Source organism: Balaenoptera borealis (genome assembly GCF_965194805.1).
Source record: "Balaenoptera borealis genome assembly, chromosome: 19".
Classification (NCBI taxonomy): domain Eukaryota; kingdom Metazoa; phylum Chordata; class Mammalia; order Artiodactyla; family Balaenopteridae; genus Balaenoptera; species Balaenoptera borealis.
In genome coordinates, this window is record NC_138878.1 from 53,201,794 (window position 1) to 53,223,687 (window position 21,894).

Sequence of the window (21,894 nt, forward strand, 5' to 3'; positions counted from 1 at the left end):
AGCGATTGGCGGACACCCCACCCCGGGCGGGAGGGCGTGGATTGGCCAGGTCCGGGAGCAGGGGGAGGGGCTGATATCCCAGAAGCGGCGGCGGCGGCGGCGGCTGCGGAGCTGGTGTGAGGAGGCCGAGTGGGTTGCGGGCCCCCGCAGGGCGCGGCGAGATGGAGGTGACGGGGTTGTCGGCGCCTACAGTGAACGTTTTCATCAGCAGCTCTCTCAACAGCTTTCGCTCCCAGAAGCGGTACAGTCGCAGCCTCACCATAGCTGAGTTCAAGGTGTGGCCTTGGGGGCGGGGTCCAGAGGGGCGGGGCCAAGAAGAAATGGAGGGTCTTCACCAGCGCAGGGAAGGGGCCAGAGATAAGCCGAGGTTGCAGAGGTTCGGGACTGGACCTCAGCGGGGCGGGGCCAGAGGGAACCTGAGGTTCCAGAGAATGGGTGCGGGGCCAGAGAAAATCAGAGGTTGCAGGGAGTGGGGGCAAGACCAGAGGAGGTGGGGCCAGGGATAACCAGGTGGGTCCTAAATGGTAGGTCTCTTGGAGGAGCGAGGAAGGGGTGATGGTTATTGATACAAAGGGCGGAGTCTCAGGGCAGAGAGTGGGGCCACTGACAGCCTTGCACCTCATCCCCGCCTCCCCATCTTGTATCCCCACAGTGTAAACTACAGCTGGTTGTGGGCAGCCCTGCTTCTTGCATGGAATTGGAGCTGTATGGACCTGACGACAAGTTCTACAGCAAGCTGGATCAGGAGGATGCACTGCTGGGCTCTTTCCCCGTAGATGACGGCTGTCGCATCCATGTGAGGCCTCCCTACCTGGGATCCCTTCCCTCCATTCATTTATTTATTCAATAGATGCTTGCTGTGCTTTGCGCTGTGTGATAACCAAAATAGGCCCTAACCGCATGGAGCTCCCAGTCCAGCAGGGAGAGAGACAGACCCATCACCAGACACTGGCAGCCAGATTGGTCTGGACTGGGCTGAGAAAAGCCTAGGGGACTGGAGGCATCCAGAAGAGGTGCCTGACCCCACCTCGGGGTATCATAAGGGACTTCCTGAAGTTAGGGATGCCTGAGTTGAGATCTGAAGGATGACCTAAGAGAAGAGGTGGGAGGGGCATGCCAGGCAGAGGGAACAGAGTGTGAGTTGGGTCAGGGTGAGCAAAGAGGCTCACATGTTGGGAGAAGCCAGAACACAGAGGACCTCTGCATGCATCAGCTCACATCATCCTCTCTGTCCTCAGTCTTCCCCGCCCCCCCAAAACTCTGCAGACATCCTAGCATCCCAGGTGAACTTTGCATGTGCTATTCTCTGTGCCTGAATGGTGCTTTTTTCTATGCCCACATGGCTCACTCCTTTCTTCCAGTCTTTACTTAAATGTCACCTTCCGGGTGTGAGGGCTTCATTGCCCTCAGTATAAAAGTTAAACCTCCTCCCTTTCCCACTTTCTTTGATTTTTGTCCTTCTCACTAATCACCTGTGGCATACTATGGATTTTTCTCCAGTACCTGGAACAGTGCCTGGCACAGAGAGGATGCTCGGTGAAACATTGTTGAATGATGAGTTGAATGTATAAAATAATACTTGGAAAATGGCATAATTAGCCCTATTTTGCAGAAGAGAAAACTTAGTTTCAGTACGGAATTTACTTTCCTGAAGAGAAACATAGCTAGAATTTTTAACTCAATCTGCATGGCTCCAGAAGTTAGTGTACCCAGAGAACTAGGTCTTTTTTGTTTCTTTCAATTATTCATAACTGTTCATTGAGCATCCACATTATGCCAGGGATATAGCTGTGAATCAAGTCTGAGAAGGTCTGTGTTTTAGCTCTGTCCAGTGAGTGCAGTAGGCGTTAGCTGAATATTCACAGGAACAAATGTAAAGGGTGGGTGAGATGAGGGCCATGTAGGAGGAGATCACAGAGCTGGGAGATCCTATACTGGGGAGCCTGACACATCAATGAGATCCAGGAGGACTTCCTGGAGGAGGTGCTGCCTGAACAGAGACCTGAAGTTAACTGAAGAAGGGGAAGGCGTGCTCCAGGAGGAGGGCACAGCATGTGCAAACACTCTGAGGTGGGAGGGAGCAGAGTGGGGTACAGGGGCTGAAGAGTGACCTGTCCTGTTTTGGTGGGAAGTGGAAGCCAGGGGAGGACTCTGAGCCAGGAGAGTCCTGGTCTGACTCAGGTGTTCACAGGCTCCCTCTGACTGCGTGTGGGGAACAGACTGTGGAGGACAGAGGAGTAGGAAAACCAAGGAGGAGGCTTCTTCCATAGTCCAGTTGAGGTGATGGGTCCTGGACCATTGTGGGAGCAGGTCGGGACTGTGCTGAGCCCATAGGACTGACTTTGGACTGACCTGGGCAGTCTCAGCATTGGGATGCTGGTGGGTCAGGCAGGGCAGTGGCGTCCTCAAACAGGAGGGTTTCACACATGGATTCAGGTATAGACAGGCTGCTGGCTTCTGAGGCCATACAAGGAAAGTTTCCCAGAGGTGGAGCCTCTGGAGAATTTGTATTTTTTCTAAAATTCTTTTTCTGTTTATAAATATCACCCATATTACTTTTTTTCTTTTTTTTTTTTAATTTATTTATTTATTTTTGGCTGTGTTGGGTCTTCGTTGCTGCGCGCAGGCTTTCTCTAGTTATGGCGAGCGGGGGCTACTCTTCGTTGCAGTGCGCAGGCTTATTGTGGTGGTTTCTCCTGTTGCGGAGCACAGGCTCTAGGTGTGTGGGCTTCAGTAGTTGTGGCACGCGGGCTCAGTAGTTGTGGCTCGCACGCTCTAGAGCACAGGCTCAGTAGTTGTGGCGCACAGGCTTAGTTGCTCCGCGGCATGTGGAATCTTCCCGGACCAGGGCTCAAACCCGTGTCCCCTGCATTGGCAGGCGGATTCTTAACCACTGCGCCACCAGGGAAGCCCTCACCCATATTTCTTGCAGCAGTGAATGACAGCAATCTCAAACTTAGAAAAACCCCTGATATAGAAAGTGGAAATTCTTAGTGATCGTTAGCCAGAGATAAGGGCTATTTCTATTTTGCCCAGTGGCTCAGGCCAAACACTTTAGGGTGTTCCTCACCCCTGTCTTTCCCTCACACCCACATCTAATCTGTCCGCTGATCCATGGGCTCCACAAACAAAAATCTATCCAGAATCCAGATTCTCCCTCACTGCCCCCACCCTGGCCCAGCCTCCATCCTCTCCCTCCTGGACCATCACACAAGCCGTCTCCCTGCTCCCATCCCTGTGCCCCTCCGTCTGCTTCCCACACTCAGCTGAGGGAGCGTGTAAACACCTGTGTCAGATCAGAGCCCTCCTGGCTGATCCCTTCCCTGGCTGCATCTCATTCTAGGTAAAAGCCAAAGTCTCCAGTGATCTGTTGTGTCTCCCACTCTCCCCCTGGCTCACTCCACTGCCGCCGTGCTGGCCCTGCTGTTTCTCAAAGGGGCTAAAGACATTTCTACATCTGGGACTTTGTGCTTGTTCCTTCAGGCCTGTCTCAGACGTCCCCTCCTTCCAGAAGCCTCTTTGTTGTATTTGTCTGCATAGAACCTTGTCATCATCTGGTGTTTAATACCCATCTCTGTGCATTTGTTTCTGGTTGGCCTCCCAGCAGAATGAGCACTCCTTGAGGGCAGGGATTGATCTATTTTTGTACCGTGTCCCTAGTACCCAGCATGGGGCCCAGCTGGGTGCCTTGGAGGAGTTCAGCAGGCGGTGAGTGAATAAATGTTGGGGGTGGTACAGGAAGAGATGCACCAGGCTCTGGAAGTTGGGGTCAGCCTAGGAGGGTCCCAGAGGTCCAGAGAGGATAGACACACTGCCCAGAGGGTTCATGAGCAAGGCCCAAGTTCTGCCCTTCGGTTCCAGTGTCCCGGGGCCATCAATGATGTGGATGCCAGTATGTAGGGGTCATCTGGAAGCAGATGCAGCCTCCAGGGCCTTGGATGGGTGGTGGAGAGGGAGATGGCCGTTGTAGACACCTGCTCTCACCCCTTCGGCTGGGCTCAGGGCCGGCGAGAAGGCTGGGGTAAAGGTGAGGGTAGAGGAATGTGGTTTTTCCGAGACAGGAGAGACTTAAATCTACGGAATGCTCCAACGTGCAGCCACACTCGCCCCCCCGCAGCATCCCAGGTCTCCCTGCCCAGACCCTGATCCCCTGACCTCCCTCCCCTCACTACAGGTCATTGACCACAGCGGTGCCCGTCTTGGGGAGTATGAGGACATGTCCAAGGTGGAGAAATACGAGCTCTCACAAGAAGCCTACGACCAGAGGCAAAGTACGGGGTGCACAAGGAGGGGGTGGGGGCCCGTGGGGGCTAGGGGAGGCGGTGGGGAGCAGACAGGATAGACGGGGACACTGAGGGCGAGTCGGTGGTGTGGGCAGTGGGGCAGGCAAGCGTGGGGGAGTCGAGGGGGCGGGGTGAGGTTGGCGTGGGGACAGACAGCTCATGGGAGAACTGTCAGGGGTGGACGGTCATGAGGTGTGAATGGAGGCTGGGGGGTGTGGCCGAGTGTGGGCAGGCAGACAGGGCCATGAGAAAGTAGAGGGGGCCTGAGAGGAAGGTCTGGGGTGTGTATGTGGGGTCAGATGGGGGGGGGTGGTCAGGGTCACACTGGGGCACGGTGTAGGGGGCAGAGCATGGTAGAATACGTGGAACCAACAGGACAGTGAGGTGCAGGCATGTGAGGACAGATGAGAATGTGTGGTGGGGAAGATGAAGGTTTCTGGGCCTGGGTGGAGGCAAGCGTGATACTGAAGGGACGGGAGGATGGGGAACCGCGAAAGACTGCAGGCAGGCACCTTGCCTTTAGTTTTGGGATTGTGGGGAGGCCAAGGGGTCCTGGGGAGAGGCCAGGGCTGTGGTGGGAGACTTGGGGGGTTTGGGTGACAGCCCTTCAACACCCAGCACGGAAGGGTTTCCTTTGGAGTGTTGGCCCCGTGAGGGTGGCAGATTATCTCATTAGGCCAGAGGTCGACCCAGGTGGTCTCCCATGTCTGACCCTCACCCCCTACCCCACCCACAGACTCAGTCCGCTCCTTCCTGAAGCGCAACAAGCTAGGTCGATACAGTGAAGAAGAGCGGGCACAGCAGGAGGCCGAGAGCTCCCAGCGCCTTACCGAGGAGGCCCAGGCCGGTGCCATCCCCGTGGGCAGCCGCTGTGAGGTGCAGGCGCCTGGGCAGCCCCCTCGCCGGGGCACCGTCATGTATGTAGGTACGTGGCTTACCGAGGCCTCGTGTCCTGCCTTGAGGTGGGCAGTGCTGGGGACTCAGCCCTCAAGGGGATCTAGTCCAGGAAGGGAGACGGACCCAGGGGCTAACTGTGACAGCCTGGTATGTTCACGGCAGGGAAGTGGGAAGCAGAGGCCATATGACCTGAGTTGTGATGGAGGAAGTGGAGGCCAGAGGGATCAATTCTGAGGTGAAAGCCTGGGGCACAGTGGTCAGAGCTGAGATGGGGAAACAGGCAGAATTGTTAGGCCTGTGATGGGGGAAGCACAGACCGAAGTGATCAGGGCACGCCCGGGCCATGGGCAAGGCTGGACTGTGCTGGGCCTCGGAGACAGGAGGGAGCAGTGTGGGGGTTTTTTGGGTTTTTTAATGACAGTTTTATTGAGATATAACTTATATACCATAAAATTCACCCATTTAGGGAACTCCCTGGCGGTCCAGTGGTTAGGACTCCACACTATCACTGCCAAGGGCCCACATTCAATCCCTGGTTGGGGAACTAAGATCCCGCTAGCTGCGCCACGCAGCCAGAAACAAAAATCACCCATTTAAAAGGGTATCATTCATTAGCTTTTAGTTCACGGGAATCGTGCAACCATCACCACAGTCGGTTTTACATTTTCATCACCCTAAAAGGAAACCCTGTAACCATTAGCAGCTACTCCCCATTTCTGAAACCCCAGCGCCCCTAGTCCACATAGCTGGCTACTAATCTATGTTATGTCTCTGTAGATTTGCCTATTCTGGAAGTTTCATATAAATGGAATCATATAATATATGGTCTTTTGAGACTGGCTTCTTTCACTAGAACCATAATTTCAAGGATCATCCATGTTGTAGTATGTGGCAGTATTTCATTACTTTTTATTACCAAATAATATTGCATTGTATGCAACACCACATTTTATTTATTCATTCATCAGTTGAAGAACATTTGGGTCCTTCCCACTTTTTGGCTATTACAAATAACGTTGCTGTGAGTATCCTTGTTTAAGTTTTTGTGCGGACATGTGTTTTCATTTCTTTGTACCTAGGAGTGGAATTGCTGGGTCACAGAGTAACTCTGTTTAACTTTTTGAGGAACTGCCACACTGTTTCCACAATGGCTGCACCATTTTACGTTCCCACCAGCGATGTATGAGGGCTCCAATTAATCCACGTCCTCATCAGCACTTACTATTATGTATCTTTTTGATTATAATCATTCTAGTGGGTATGAAGTGGTAGAGCATTATGGTTTTGATTTGCATTTCTGTGATGGCTAATGATACTGAGCCTCTTTTTAGGTGCTTAACAGCCATTTGCATATCTTCTTTAGAGAGATGGCTTATTCAGATCTTTTGCCCATTTTTTAATTGGGCGGTTTGTCTTTTTGTTGTTGAGTGGTGTGTTAGGGCTGCCATATCAAAGTACCACACACCAGGTGGCTTAAAAAACAGAAATTTGTTTCTCACAGTTCTGGAAGCGGGAAGTCTAAGATTAAGGCTTTGGCAGGTTTGATTTCTTCTTAGGCCTCTCTCCTTGGCTTTCCTCTGTGGGCTAGCACATCCCTGGAGTCTTTGTCCAGATAACCTCTTATGAGGATGTCAGTCAGCCTGGATTAGATCCCACCCTAACGGCCTTATTTTAACTTAGTTATCTCTTTAAAGGCCCTGTCTCCAAATACAGTCACATTCTCAGCTACTGGGGGTTAGGGCTTCAACATGTGAACTTGGCGGGGACACAGTACAGCCCATAACAAGTTGTAAGAGTCCTTTATATACTCTAGATACAATTCCCTTATCAAATATATGATCTGCAAATATTTTCTCCCATTCTGTGGGTTGGTTGTCTTTTTACAGTCTTGATAGTGTCCTTTGAAGCACAAACATTTTTGATTTTTATGAAGTCCAATTTTTTTTTCTTTTTTTGCTTATACATGTGGCATTATATGTAAGAGATCAATGCCTAATAGAAGGTCACAAAGATTTAAACCTGTGTTTTCTTCTAAGGGTTTTATAGTGTTACATATTACATTTAGGTCTTTGACCCATTTTGAGTTAATTTTTGGTTATGGTGTGAGGTAGGAGTCCAACTTCATTCTCTTGCATGTGGATATCTAGTTGACCCAATACGATTTGTTGGAAAGACTGTTCTCTCCTCATTGAACTGTCTTGGCACCCTTGTCAGAAATCATTTGGCCATAAGCAGTATGGGTTTTATGCTGAGCGGGATGGGCAGCTTTTGAGGAATTTGGGACAAGGCAGTGGTGCTGTTTCCCTTCGATTTTTACAGAGCGCCCTTTGACTAGGGGTGTTGAGTGAATAGGGGGTCAGGGTAGGAACAGGGAGACGAGTGAAGGGGGCTACCATATTGATGTGGGCAGGAGATGGTGGTTGTCCTGGGTGGTAGCAAGGAGTGGTTTTTGCCAGGACAGGCTTTACACTCAGTGGGCAGGTGCGAATCTGGGGTGAGCTGCTTAAGGAGGTTTCATTGGGATTTCTCCCCTGGGCAGGACTTACAGATTTCAAGCCTGGCTACTGGATCGGTGTCCGCTATGATGAGCCGCTAGGGAAAAACGATGGCAGGTAGAGATCCCCACTGTAGTGTCTGTGTGTGTGCCTGTGTGCGCGTATGTGTGCATTTACGTGTAAGTGCATGCATGTACTACTGGGGGAGCCCAGCCATGCTAGCATCTGGAGTAGGAGCCCTCTGACACTGCCTTCCCCATCACGCCCTGCAGTGTGAATGGGAAACGCTACTTTGAATGCCAGGCCAAGTACGGCGCCTTCGTCAAGCCATCCGTTGTGACAGTGGGAGACTTCCCCGAGGAGGACTACGGTTTGGACGAGATGTGATGCCCAAGGAAGGGCACACCCCCTGCTCCAGCTAACTCACCTACTTATTGCCCTTCCCTGTGTGTGTCCATGGCCCTCTCCCCATGACCCCGTTTTTATTTTATTCACTTGACCCTCGCCATTGACTTTGAGACACATGTATTAAATTTGCCGCAAACCTGGGAAGTGTTTGGAAGACTCAATGATTATAGGGGGGGCTGGGGACAGCTGGGTAGGTGAGGGGAGGGAGAGGGGATACCCCATGTTTTTAAGGAATATGTATATACAACTCAAAACTTGTTCCTATTTCATTGGCCAGAATCCTGTCTCATGGCCACTTGTAGTTGCAAAGGTGGCTGGGAAATGTAGTTTTTATACTGGGTGGCCATTTCCTAGCCAAATATCAGACGTTCCTGTGCTACAGAAGCTGGGGAAAAGGGATATTGGGGTCAACAAATAGTTCTACCACTGTCCCTTTAGGTGGGGGACCTGTTCACTTAATATTTAAAAGAAGAAAGAAATTTCAAGTCTTTAGAAGTAGCATGAGGCCCCTCACAGCGTTGTAGAGCTGGGCAAAGAGGTCTGTGCCCTCAGGTCTGTGACGTGCGCATGCAGCCCAGGCATTCTAGGGAGACCGTGCCACCATGTGTATGTCTGCATGTGCAGTAACCCCTCATGAGCTCCTTGAAGGGATTCCTGGTGGAATGACTATTCGGGAGATTCTACTTAATTGTTAAAATTACTTTATTATAGCTTCTGGAGAAGAAGTTGGCACTGGTGGGAGCAACCGCAGTACAGAATAAGGTTGAAATGCTTGAGAGCTGAAGGGATCCTTGGGGAAGCTGCTCACATGCACATAGAGCCTGATGCATACATCCTCTCATGCCCACTGTAAGGTACATGGACCCACTCAGATACACAGAACATTCACACACCTGGACTCATACTCAAACGCTGGAGACACACCCAAAACACAGACACTAGAGGTCACATGTGCAGAAATACAGTCAGTGCACAAAGATTCTGTCCCCCACACACAGGGGAGTCACACACAGGATACACTCAGATTCACATCAAACACCCATCTAGGATAGACATACACCTACACACACACACACACACACACACACACACACATCAATGAAGTTGTCAATCTACAAAACAAAATTGGTTACTTTATAAAAGGGCTCCAAGGCTTAGATCCCTTTCACATGAGGGAGTTGTCAGAGTGAGGAGCATTAGAGGGGGTGTCCCCAAATTCTCAACCACAATCTACCAACCTTGGTTCAGCCAGAGCTCAGCAGAATTAGCTGAGCATTGAGGACCTGAGGCTCACTTTAAGATCAGGCCCAGTGTGCACCCCCATGTGATGAGGCCAAAGAATAGGGGCAGGAAGACAATCACGTGCTCTCCTGGACACAGTGATCACCCAAAATCATACCTCCGGGCTCCAAGCAAGGGTCACAGCATCAGTGTATATGAGGATCTGTCAAACTGCAGTGGAAGATCTAAGCACAGACTTCCAGGGTGTGCTTTAATGCCTTCCAGCTGTCAGCATGGAAGAAGCTGTACCCATCAGAACATGGGGAAACATTAAAATTTTTGATGACAATGGAAGGGATCATGCTGGTAATTTCTAATTAGGAAACCTACACTTGCTGTGTAAAAGTCAACCACAGTTAGGGATTGGGGAGACACATTTTACAGAATGACCTGGTGCTTAAGCTTTAAGGGGTCCAGAAAGGAAGGGGGACAGTGGTCAATGTGTTAAGGCAATACCAGCTGCTGTAACAAATATCCCCCTACACACAGAGTCCAGTGCAGAGTTTCTGGTTGATTGACAGCAATCTCCATGATTCACACACCCAGACTCCATACTGGGGCTCCATCATCTCCATGTGCTTGGAATTATCTGCTTCCAGGTGGCAAATAGGAGAAGACAGTGTGGGGACGTTTCACCATTTTCTTTAAAAACATGTTCTACGTGTTCCATTTCTGCTCATATTGTATTGGTGAGAGCGTGTCAGTCATGCAGCCACCCTAGATGCAGAGCGGGCTTTGGAACATACTCCTGGGCTGAGCAGCTCCCTCCCAGCCACTACTATGAAAATGGACCGTGGGTTTTGGCAGCTCCAACATTGACCACCCTTTAGCAGGTCCCCAGATCCATAACCTCAGGGGAAGTGGCAGGAAAGGGCTATGGGATCCACCAGGCCCATTAAATCCTCCTGTCCCCCAACCAACTGCCCATGCCTGACCTGCACCATCCACCACCCTGCCCTTAATCCTCAGGTCAATGCAGATGGAAGACAGTGAATGTCCAGCACTCTTTCCCCACATTTTTTGAGCCCTCCCCATCCCCACTGTATGTCAGGCTTGATGCTGGAAACACACTCATGAAATGAACACAGTACTGGCTTGGGAGTTGAAGGCAGACAAACAGGTAATTAATTACCAAACATTTCCTCTTTTTTTTTTTTTTTGACTGTGATATTTCATTATGAATAAGGTTGCTGGCAGTAGGGGAAGGGAGAATAAAATCACTACATCTGCCAGGTGGTGCTGGTAGGAGGGAAGGGATGGGATGGAGGAGATTTGAATAGGAGTCATGTGAACAAAAGGGGACTGGGCTTTGTAGGCTTGAAGTAATCCCTTCCGTGATTCATGCTGATCAGAAACGATCCCAGTGCTAAATTTAGGCTGAACACAACCTTTGTCCTGGAACTGAGCTAAATTGCTAACTCAATATGCTAATGGCCCACTTGAGTTCATTCGTGTACCAGTTACAAACTTGGGATAATTCAGTAGGTTAACAGGTGGTGCAACCTTAGTGAGGAAGAGCCAGACAGCCTAGGTTCAAACCCCAGATGTGTCACCAGCTGGGCACTGGACAAGTCCTTCTCCCTGGGTTTCAGCCTCATTTCTTAATTGAGGCCGATAATAGTACCTACCAAACGATTTTGTGAGCATTAAATGAGCTAGTACATGTAAAGCACTTAAATTCAGAGCCTGGCACGCAGGTAAGTGCTGTATAAGCTATAGGAATAAAAATGCCTATATACAGTCAACAGTTACAATGCTGGCTTCATGTAATCCTCACAGCGGGTCCTGTCCCGAATTTCTTCACCGTTTTCACCTCCCCACCCCATCTTTCCTGGCCCAATTCTGGGGCCACCCTCCCCGAAAGCGGTTTCCCAGGACGGCGCCCGCCTCCCAAGTGCCTGCAGCCTCAGCAACCCTAGCCTCTGCACTGTCCCAGACTCGGGCAATAACCTCTCAGTCGCCACGTGGAGGCAGCAGCGCACTGCTCCGCGCACCGTGCACGCGGCGCATTGTGGGATGCGTAGTCTCGCTGGCGTTGACAGGTGTCTCCCAACCTAACATGCAAACTACATTTCCCAGAAAAGCATGCGACCCCCTCCGTCTAACCTTGTTCAAGTCTGGAAGCGGAGGTTTTGCTCCCGCCCTGCGGCGCGGGGAATTGTGGGGTTTGGCTCCCTCGCGGAGGATGGGGTTGCGCAGGTGCAGGAGGCCTGCCGAACCCGCCGTGGTTTAATCAGAGAGTGAGAACCAATGTCCTGGCGGGGGCGCCAGAGCTGACTTTCCGGCTGCAGTAGAAGAACCGAGGTGACCTGTTTTCTTGGCTGGCGTTTTCTTCCCTCCCTCTCGCTTTCCTGCATCTCCACCGGTCACTCTCCAGGGTCCCGGTTAACTCTCAAGCTGGGTCATGGCGCGCCCATCTTAAAGGAAAAAATATCCCTTTTCCCCTCTTACCTGTCACCCAACTTCAGTAATTGTCAGCATTTGTCCAATCGTGTTCAGTTTTTCTGACCTCCCCCTATTTCTCCCGTCATTAAATCTCAGACAACAGGGACTTCCCTGGTGGTCCAGCGGGTAAGACTCCGCTCCCAGTACAGGGGGTCCGGGTTCGATCCCTGGTTGGGGAGCTAGGTCCCGTAAACATGCCATAATGAGAAGATCCCGCATGCGGCAACTGTGACCCAGTGCAGCCTAAATAAATAATTAATTAATTAAAAAAAAATCTCAGGCAACATGTCATCTCATCCAGAAATGTGTTTCTATATGTATCTCTAAAAGGTGTGAGGTCTTCAACACACCTAATTGCAATAATTCTTTAATATGATTTAATATACGGTCAGTGTTATATTATTATATATGAAACAAAGTCCCCATTTGTTTCATAACTGTCTTTTTACTGTTGGCTTGTTCAAATCAGAATCCAAGTAGGGTTCAGGCAATGCATTTGGCTGATAGAGCTCTAAGTCTTCTATTCTACAACTTCCCTGTGGGATCTCCCACTGTCTGATTTGGCTGATTGTACCCCCCTGTTGTCCTTTAATATATTCCTCTATCCCTGTGTATTCTACAAACTTGTAGATCCAAAAACTGGGTCAGATCCAGGTTCGATTTTAGGATAAATATACTTCATGGGTGGTGTTGAGGTTTTCCATCAGGAGGCACATACCATCAGGTTCTCTCTCTTTTTGTGATGTTAAGATCCAATGTTGGATTCTTGTGTTGTCGGCCTGATCCATCCCTTATAAAACCACAGCCAAACTTCAGGAAAGAGGTGTCTACATGGTCCTTCCTGTAACCCTCTCCTAACTCCACAAAAACTAAACTCTTTCTATTGCTAAAGCCCTTCCTTGGGACTTCCCTGATGGTGCAGTGGTTAAGAATCCGCCTGGCAATGCAGGGGACACGGGTTTGAGCCCTGATCTGGGAAGATTCCACATTCCGCGGAGCAACTAAGCCATGCGCCACAGCTACTGAGCGCACATGCCACAACTACTGAAGCCCGCGTTCCTTAGAGCCCATGCTCCACAACAAGAGAAGCCACCGCAATGAGAAGCCTGCACGCCGCAACGAAGAGTAGCCCCCGCTCACCACAATTAGAGAAAAGCCTGCACGCAGCAATGAAGACCCAACACGGCCATAAATAAATAAATAAATAAATAAAATTTAAAATAAATGAAAAATAAAGCCCTTCCTTGCTGCTAAACTCAAGAGGCAACTCTTCACCTCAACTTACTGGTCCTGCAATGACAGCTGACATTTAGACCTGTGGTTCTCAAACTTTTGTGTCTCAGGACTTCTTTACATTCTTAAAAATCGTTGAGGCCTCAAAGAGCTTTTGTTTATGAGGCTTATATCTGTAGCTATTTACCACTTTGGAAATTAAAATGTTTATAAACATTTCATTTTAAAAGTAATAAACGATTACATGTTAACATTATTAATTTTTTATAAAAAGTAACTTTTGAAAAAACTAGCAAGAAGAGTGGCATGGTTTTACATTTTGAAAATCTTTTTTAGGGAATTCCCTGGTGGTCCAGTGGTTTGAACTCCATGCTTTCACCGCCGAGGGCCAGGTCGGGGAACAAAGATCCAGCAAGCCGCGCACGGCCAAACAAACAAAAACTTTTTAATGTCAGGCTTAAGAGAAGATAGCTGGATTCTCATATCTGCTTTTGCATGCAAACTGTTGAATATTATCATATAACCTCTGAAAACTCCTCTGTACACTCGTGAAAGAATTCGAATGGAAAAGGAAAAAAAGTCTTAGTATTATTATGAAAGTAGTTTTAACTTCAAAGACCCCCTGAAAAGGTCTCAAGGACACCCAGGTGTACCCAGTGTTTGAAATATCCAAACATTCCCCGTGACAATCCTGATTTCTGGCTTCCACACTGGGATATCTGACAACACAGAGCCCACTTCTCTGTTGGATCTGCTGTACCTGTCAGGACCTAACTGGGACACAGAAACCACTCCTCTATGAAAAAACAGGGACATTAACACATGGACATAGTTATACAGCCGTTGGAGGAGATGAGGGGCCAAACAGGAGCCAGTAAACCAGTGGGAAATTAGCTCAGCAGGAAGTTGCTAGAGCTCCTCCCTCTCTCTGGTCTCTTGCCCACATTTCCCATTGGCAGAACCCCAGGTGCGTCTAGATGAAGGGGAGACTGGGAACTGTGGCCTGGAACAGAAAGGGGAGGGCAAGGAACAGATGGGATATATACAGCCCAGAGCAGCACAGCATGGGAACCCCTCTGCACCGGGGTTCCCACCATGACTTGTTGTTTGACACCCGACCCTGCTTACTGACTTACATGACGTGTCTGGCTGCTTTAGGATTAGAGTTAGAGGTTAAATTTGTGATCGCTGGGACTTCCCTGGTGGTCCAGTGGTTAAGATTCCGCACTTCCAATGTAGGGAGCGCGGGTTCCTTCCCTGGTCGGGGCCAACAAGATCCCACGTGCAGCGCAGTCAAAAAATTAAAAAAAAAAAAAAATTGTAATCCCTGTTGTGATGGTTTTATTTATTTATTTTTATTGGAGTAAAATTGCTTTACAATGTTGTGCTAGTTTCTGCTGTACAATGAAGTGAATCAGCTATATGTATGCATATATCCCCTCCCTCTTGGACCTCCCTCCCCCCTTCCCCCCCCCCCCCAATCTAGGTCATCACAGAGCACCGAGCTGAGTTCCCTGTGCTATACAGCAGGTTCCCACTAGCTATCTATTTATAGCTATCTATAAATACACATGGTAGTGTATTTTTTTTTAACATCTTTATTGGAGTATAATTGCTTTACAATGGTGTGTTAGTTTCTGCTTTATAACAAAGTGAATCAGTTATACATATACATATGTTCCCATATCCATGGTAGTGTATTTATGTCAAACCTAATCTCCCAGTTCATCCCACCCTACCCTTCCCCCCCACCACCGTGTCCACATGTCTGTTCTCTACGTCTACATCTCTATTCCTGCCCTACAAATAAGTTCATCTGTACCATTTTTCTAGATTCCACATATATGCATTAATATACGATATTTGTTTTTCTCTTTCTGGCTTACTTCATTCTGTATGACAGACTCTAGGTCCATCCAGGTCTCTACAAATGACCCAATTTCATTCCTTTTTATGTCTGAGTAATATTCCATTGTACATATGTACGACACCTTCTTTATCGATTCATCCGTCGTTGGACATTTAGGTTGTTTCCATGCCCTGGCTATTGTAAATAGTGCTGCAGTGAACACTGGGGTACCTGTGTCCTTTTGAATTATGGGTGGTGGTTTTAAAATATGTCCACAACACACCCAAAACTAACATAATATTGTACATCAACTCAGTTAAAAAAAGAGAAACAAGCAAATAAATAAATAAAAGATAAAATATGTCCACAAATTCTTTGACACTTCTCTAAGAGCCCTCCCATTGTGTGTGGGCTGGACTTAGTGCCTTCCTTCTAAGGGATAGAACATAACAGAAGTAATGGTATGGGACTTCTAAGATCAGGTCATAAAAAGCATTGTATCTTCATCCTGCTCTCTCTCTGGGATCACTGGCTCTGCAAGAAGGCAGCTTTCCATATGTGATAAAACTCAAGCATCCTTATAGATGAGAAACTGAGTCCTGCCAAGAGTCAGCAAGGAACTGACTGAGAACTCCTGCCAACAGCCCTGTGCATAGGCCAGGAGTAGGCCAATAGGAATAGGGAACTCTTGAGTTCCTGACCCGTAGAAAATGTGAGATAATAAATATTGTCTTAAGCTATTAAATTTTGGTTTTAATTTGTTAGCAGCAATAACTACCTAATGCATCTGTGTTCCAGTTAGCTGTAACTGCATCAAATTTTATCTAAACTTCAGCAAGTTTAAACAGCCACTTTATTTTTCCTGTTTTTCTGTTTTTGTAGATCAGGAATTTGGGATGAGCTTGGCTTGAGATCTCTCCTGTGTTTGAATCAGAAGTTGGCTGGGGCTGGAGTCATCTCAAGGCTTGACCAGGCAGGATTTCCAAAGTGACTCAGCAACTTGGCTGGCAGTGACACTGACTGTTGGCTGGGAACTGAGTGGGGACGATAAGTAGAGCACCTCACATGTTCTTTCCATAATGGCTCTCCCAGGGTAGTTGGACTTTTTACGTGATAGCTGGCTTCTCCAAAGCGAGTGTTCTAGGAGAACAAGGCAAAAACTGCATGGCCTTTTCTGACCCAGCCTCAGAAGTCACATAGTAACACTTGTGCCGCTGTCTATTGATCAAAGTGATTACAAAACCACCCAGACTCAAGAGGAGGCCACATAGACCTGAATTCTTTTCTTCTAATTTATTTGGCTGTGCCGGGTCTTAGTTGCCGCACGCGGGATCTTCGTTGCGGTGTGCAGGATCTCTAGTTGCGGCATGCGGCATCTAGTTCCCTGACCAGGGATTGAACCTGGACCCCTGCATTGGGAGCATGGAGTCTTAACCACTGGGCCACCAGGAAGTCCCCCTAGATCTGAATTCTTGCTACAAGGAATGCCAAAGCCCTGGTGGTCATTTTTCAAACAGTCCCACCTTGCTGTAAAGAACATTCTTTAAAGCATTAGCTTGGGTCCTTCTCTGTCCTCATTCTACGCGTTCTCCTCTGATCTATTCTGGTGACTTTAATCACCATCTACATGCAATTCCCAGCCGTGTCTCCAGCCCAGACCCTTTCCTGATGTACACATTGGTTGTCAATCGGATAGCTCCCTGCTCCTGTCTTAGATGTTGCTTAAAGACCAAGCTGTGCCTGTTTAAATTCCTGAGCCACAGAATCATGAAAAGTAATAAAAATTATTGTTCCTTTAGGCTACTAATTTTGGTATGGTTTGTTATGGAGCAAAAGCTAACTGATGCAGGATTAAGGAAATGTTTTCTGGGTTTGCAGAAGAAGGGATAACATGTTTTTCACAATATAAAAACAATCACAATACCAGCACAGGGCCTGGAATATGTATTCATTCACCCATCAATCCACTCATTCATTCACTCATTCATTCAACAGATATTTATTGAGATCCTGCCACGTGCCAGGCACCTTTCTGGGTTCTGTGGCTACAGCAGTGACCAAAACAGACAAAACTCCTGTCTTCATGGAGCTTACATAATTTAAAGTGTGGTTTTAGTGTAAAAACAATCTATTGGGTAATATAAAAGAATCATTGGCCAGACTGGAGAAAGTAAGAATTTATAATAGAATAGAAGCATCATGTCATACCAATTGGGTTGATCCCTCACCTTTTGGGGGAAAAATATCAATTAGGTATTTTATTTGGTGTGGGGGGGGGATTACACCATGAAAAGCTAAAGATTTTCACCAGCAAATAGTAAATGACCCCTGTATGAGGAAAGACTTTCAGAACTTCAGTGTAGTGGGGGAACAAACCACCAAGTAAAAGATAGATGAATTTGACTGTATAAAAAGCCGAATGTTTTATATGTCTAAAAAAGGCATGGCTGGGCTTCCCTGGTGGCACAGTGGTTAAGAATCCGCCTGACAATGCAGGGGACACAGGTTCGAGCCCTGGTCCGGGAGGATCCCACAGGCCACGGAGCAACTAAGCCCGTGTGCCACAACTACTGAGCCCACGTGCCACAACTACTGAAGCCCGTGCGTCTAGAGCCTGTGCTCCGCAACAAGAGAAGCCACCGCAGTGAGAAGCCCGTGCACCCCAACGAAAAGTAGTCCCTGCTTGCCGCAACTAGAGAAAAGCCCACGCGCTGCAATGAAGACCCAATGCAGCCAAAAATAAAATAAAAATTAAATTAATTAATTTAAAAAAAGAGATAATGGATATAAATTTTTAAAAAAAGGCATGGCCAACATTGAAGTAAATATGCATTAGAGAAGTATATTTGCAACCAAAAAAATGATAGAAATTTGGTTAACATCCTTAAGGAGTGAAGATATTAATAAAGTAATGTGAAATTAACATGAAAAGCTAATAAATAAAAATGAGCATAGAATAGGAAGACAATTTATAGAAGAAATCCCAATGGCCAACAAAATATTAAAGCCAGGTTTAACCCCACTAGTATTTGAAAAATGTCACTTAAAATACTGAGATAATTCCTTTTGTCTCATACCAGCAAAGATGTTTAAATTTTGGTTTCCCAAAGCTGAGGAGCGTTCAGGGCAACAAGGGACCCATCCACCATGGTTGAGATGTGAATGGCAACCACCTTTCTGGAGAATGACTGTGCAGCCTGAGTCCAAAGCCTGAAAATGTGCACATCTGTTGACCTATCATTAATGTTTCTAGGAATTTGGCCCCTGGAAATAATCAGGGAAGTGGGTAAGGTTTTTTTTTTTTTTTTTTTTAATAAATTTATTTATTTATTTATTTATTTTTGGGTGTGTTGGGTCTTTGTTTCTGTGCGAGGGCTTTCTCTAGTTGCGGCGAGTGGGGGCCACTCTTCATCGCGGTGCGCGGGCCTCTCACTATCGTGGCCTCTCTTGTTGCGGAGCACAGGCTCCAGACGCGCAGGCTCAGTAGTTGTGGCTCATGGGCCCAGCTGCTCCGCGGCATGTGGGATCTTCCCAGACCAGGGCTCGAACCCATGTCCCCTGCATTGGCAGGCAGATTCTCAACCACTGCGCCACCAGGGAAGCCCGTGGGTAAGGTTTTGTGAAAGGATTGTCATGACACCTTTTTTTTTTTCTTTGTATTATTATAACAAGAAAAAACAAAGCAAAAAAAAAGCTTCACAAATTTCCAAGGAGATGTTAATGAATACTCAAAGATAAAAGGGTTCCTTGATAAAAGAAATGTGGGCTTTGCCGGCTTGAACAAAGTTAGATGAGCTGCTTCGTTGCAGGAATTTTCATTGACATGCTAGAGTCCATGATAACTCTACAAGAGGGAATCTCCTAGGCATTATTTTCTGAATTTGTTTGGTCATGGAGCCTGTATCAGATAGCTATTGCTATGTGACAAACCACACCAAAACTTAGTGGCTCAAAAATATAGTCGTTGGGCTTTCCTGATGGCACAGTGGTTAGGAATCCGCCTGCCAATGCAGGGGACATGGGTTCGAGCCCTGGCCCGGGAAGATCCCACATTCCGCGCAGCAACTAAGCCTGTGAGCCACAACTACTGAGCCTGCAAGCCACAACTACTAAGCCCACATGCCATGATTACTGAAGCCTGAGCACCTAGAGCCCGCACACCGCAACGAAGAGCAGCCCCGCTTGCCGCAGCTAGAGAAAGCCCACGCACAGCAAGGAAGACCCAATGCAGGCAAAAATAAATTTAAAAAAAAATCATTTATTGTTCTCACAAGTCTATGGATTAGGGACTTCCCTGGTGGTCCAGTGGTAAAGAATCCGCCTTCCAATGCAGGGGACACAAGTTTGATCCCTGGTCGGGGAACTAAGATCCCACATGCCCCGAGGGCAACTAAGCCAGCGTGCCACAACTACTGAGCTCATGCACCACAACTAGAGAGAAGCCTGTGCGCCTCAACGAAGATCCCACATGCCACAGCTAAGACCCAACACAGCCAAAAATAAATAAATAAATATTAATAAAAGAAAACATTGCATTAAAAAAAAAAAAGTGTATGGATTAGCTGGATGGTTCTGCTGGTCTGGACCAGGCTTGGCTGATCTTGGTTGGGCTTACTTTTGCATCTGTCATTTGCTAGAGGGTCAACTCGGTGCTGGACAGTTATGATGGCATTGTCTGAGAGCATGGGGGTGGGGGAGAGAGAGAAAATAACATAAGGCCCCTTGAGGCCTGGGCTGGGAAGTATTACACTGTCCTTCCACCTCATTCTGTTGGTTAATGACAAGGCCAATCTGGCTTCAAAGAGTAGGGAAATAGACTCTACCCCTTCATGTGAGAAACTGCAAAGTCGGATTGTACAGGGCAAGGATACATGGAGGGGTGGAAAATAGAGCTATTTTTGCAATCAGTCTACCACAGAGCTCTTTCTTCATGGAGTGTATTAGTTAAAGTAAATAAGGCTAGCTGCTGTTAACTGAAGATCCCCCCTGCCCCCCAAATTCAGTGGCTTAATAAATCTTTTTTCTTAATTTTTTTTTTGGCTGTGCTGCATGGCTTGTGGGATCTCAGTTCCCTGACCAGGGATCAAACCCAGGCCCTTGGCAGTGAAAGCGTGGAATTCTAACCACTGGACTGCCAGGGAATTCCCCATTAATAAATCTATTTTTTAAATTCACACCATAGTCCAATGCAAGTTGGTGGGGTCATTCTGCTCCACAGAGTCTTTCAGAGACCCAGGCTCCTTCCATCTTGGGCTTTGCTCACCTCTAGGTCCTCAGAGTCCCCTCTGCTGAGCTAATTTTATGCACCAACTCAACTGAGATGCAGGGTGTCCAGATATTTGTTTGGCTAAACTTTATTTCCGGGTATGTCTGTGAGGGTGTTTCCAGATGAGATTAGCATTTGAATTGGTAGACTAAGCAAAGCAGATTGCCCACCCTAAGGTGGGAAACATCATCCAATCCTTTGAGGGCCTGAATAGAACAAAAAGACTCAGAAAGTGTTACTGAACCAAACTGATCCGCTCACCCCACACACAGCAAAGACAGTCTATTGACGCCAAGTTATGGAGAATGAAAGTACAGCTTTCATTTATTACAGGGCCAAGCAAGGAGAATGGGTAGGTTATGCACAACAGACACGAACTCCTTCAGGGAAGTGTTTTTAAAGACAAAGTGAGGGAGAGGGTTGCCAGGTAGGTAATCAGCTTGTGCACAATTCTCTGATTGGTGGGTGGTGAGGTAACCACAAGAGATCACAGGCGTCAGCATTATCAATTCTCAGGCTCCATCCAGTCTGGGGACTACATGCTCATGGTCATCATGCTGTTAGCTTCTTCCACCTGATGAGGGTAGTATCTGAAAAACAACTGAAGGATATGGCCCAGGATATTATCTATAGCCCTTGAGGAGGAACTAAAGGTACTTGACTTTGTTTTATGGCTAAACTATTATTATTTTGTCTTGCTTGACTGTTTTCCTTTGTTTCTGCATTTTCTCACTTCTCTGATTAAGTTTGTTCTTTGGAACTCGGGGAAGGCCTAGGAGGCTAAAGCTTTTCTGCAAACATGAGGCAGGGGACACGGGTGAGGGGAGGGTGTCTGTCCCCAGGAAGGCCACACAAGATCCTGCTCAGTTTCAGAAGGAATAATTCATGTTCTGCCTGACCACTGAGCTGGAATATCAGATTTCTCCTCTTCTCCTGCACTCAGACTGGGACTTACACCATTGGCTCCCCTGGTTCTCCAGTCTTCAGACTTGTACCAGGACTTAAACCATTGGCTTTCCTGGGCCTCCAGCTTGCAGAGAGCAGATCATGTGACTTCTCATCTCCATAATCATTCATGAGCCATTTCCTTATAATAAATCTTTTTCTTCCTCTCTCTCTCTCTCTATCCTATTGGTTCTGCTCGTCTGGAAAACCCTGACTAATACACTGGTGAAGGGAGGACAGTGAAAGGACAGTAAACTGGAGTAGTCATCACAGAACTATTTGGCATCAACCATGCTTGGGTTCAAACTGGCTATGCCATCCCCTCAGGCAAAGGACTCTACTGCTCTGAACCTCCACTTCCTTTCATGTTAGTTCCTTTCTCAAAGGGTTGTGAGAGGCCTTGAAAGACATGCCTGTAATGCAGTTACTCCAGCCTGGTCCCATCAAACCCTCAGGCGGCATTAGCTAGGAGAGTTATGACTATTTTGAGTTTATTAATTGGTGGCGGCATTATAACATTAACATCGTTGAGGCAGCAAATTGTGAGAATTAAAAGCATAAGCTACAGGCCTTCCCTGGCAGTCAAGTGGTTAAGACTCTGCACTTCCAGTGCTTCCACTGCAGGGGGCGTGAGTTCAATCCCTGGTCAGGGAACTAAGGTCCCACATGCCAGGAGGCGGGCCGGGGGAGGGGGAGGCATAAGCTACAAAGTCAGCCTTCCTGGATTCGAATCTTGACTCTGGAACTTATTAGCTGTGTGATGTTGGACAAGTAATCCCATCTCTCGGTTAA

At 47.7% G+C, this 21,894-nt stretch overlaps 1 protein-coding gene across 1 annotated transcript; it reads left to right on the top strand.

Annotated features, from left to right (window-relative positions):
- Positions 1–45: 45 nt before the first annotated feature.
- On the top strand, positions 46–8,227 carry TBCB (tubulin folding cofactor B). Its single transcript, XM_082370076.1, has 6 exons — positions 46–275; positions 653–796; positions 4,175–4,271; positions 5,020–5,208; positions 7,720–7,792; positions 7,948–8,227. Exons 1-6 carry the CDS (start codon positions 162–164, stop codon positions 8,060–8,062), a joined length of 732 nt encoding a protein of 243 aa, XP_082226202.1. The 5' UTR covers positions 46–161; the 3' UTR covers positions 8,063–8,227.
- Positions 8,228–21,894: the final 13,667 nt, after the last annotated feature.

Coding starts and splice junctions, on each gene's coding strand:
- TBCB (XM_082370076.1), top strand. CDS start 162: ATGGAGGTGACGGGGTTGTCGGCGCCTACAGTGAACGTTTTCATCAGC. Junction 276..652: donor TCACCATAGCTGAGTTCAAG/GTGTGGCCTTGG, acceptor GTATCCCCACAG/TGTAAACTACAGCTGGTTGT. Junction 4,272..5,019: donor AGCCTACGACCAGAGGCAAA/GTACGGGGTGCA, acceptor CCCCACCCACAG/ACTCAGTCCGCTCCTTCCTG.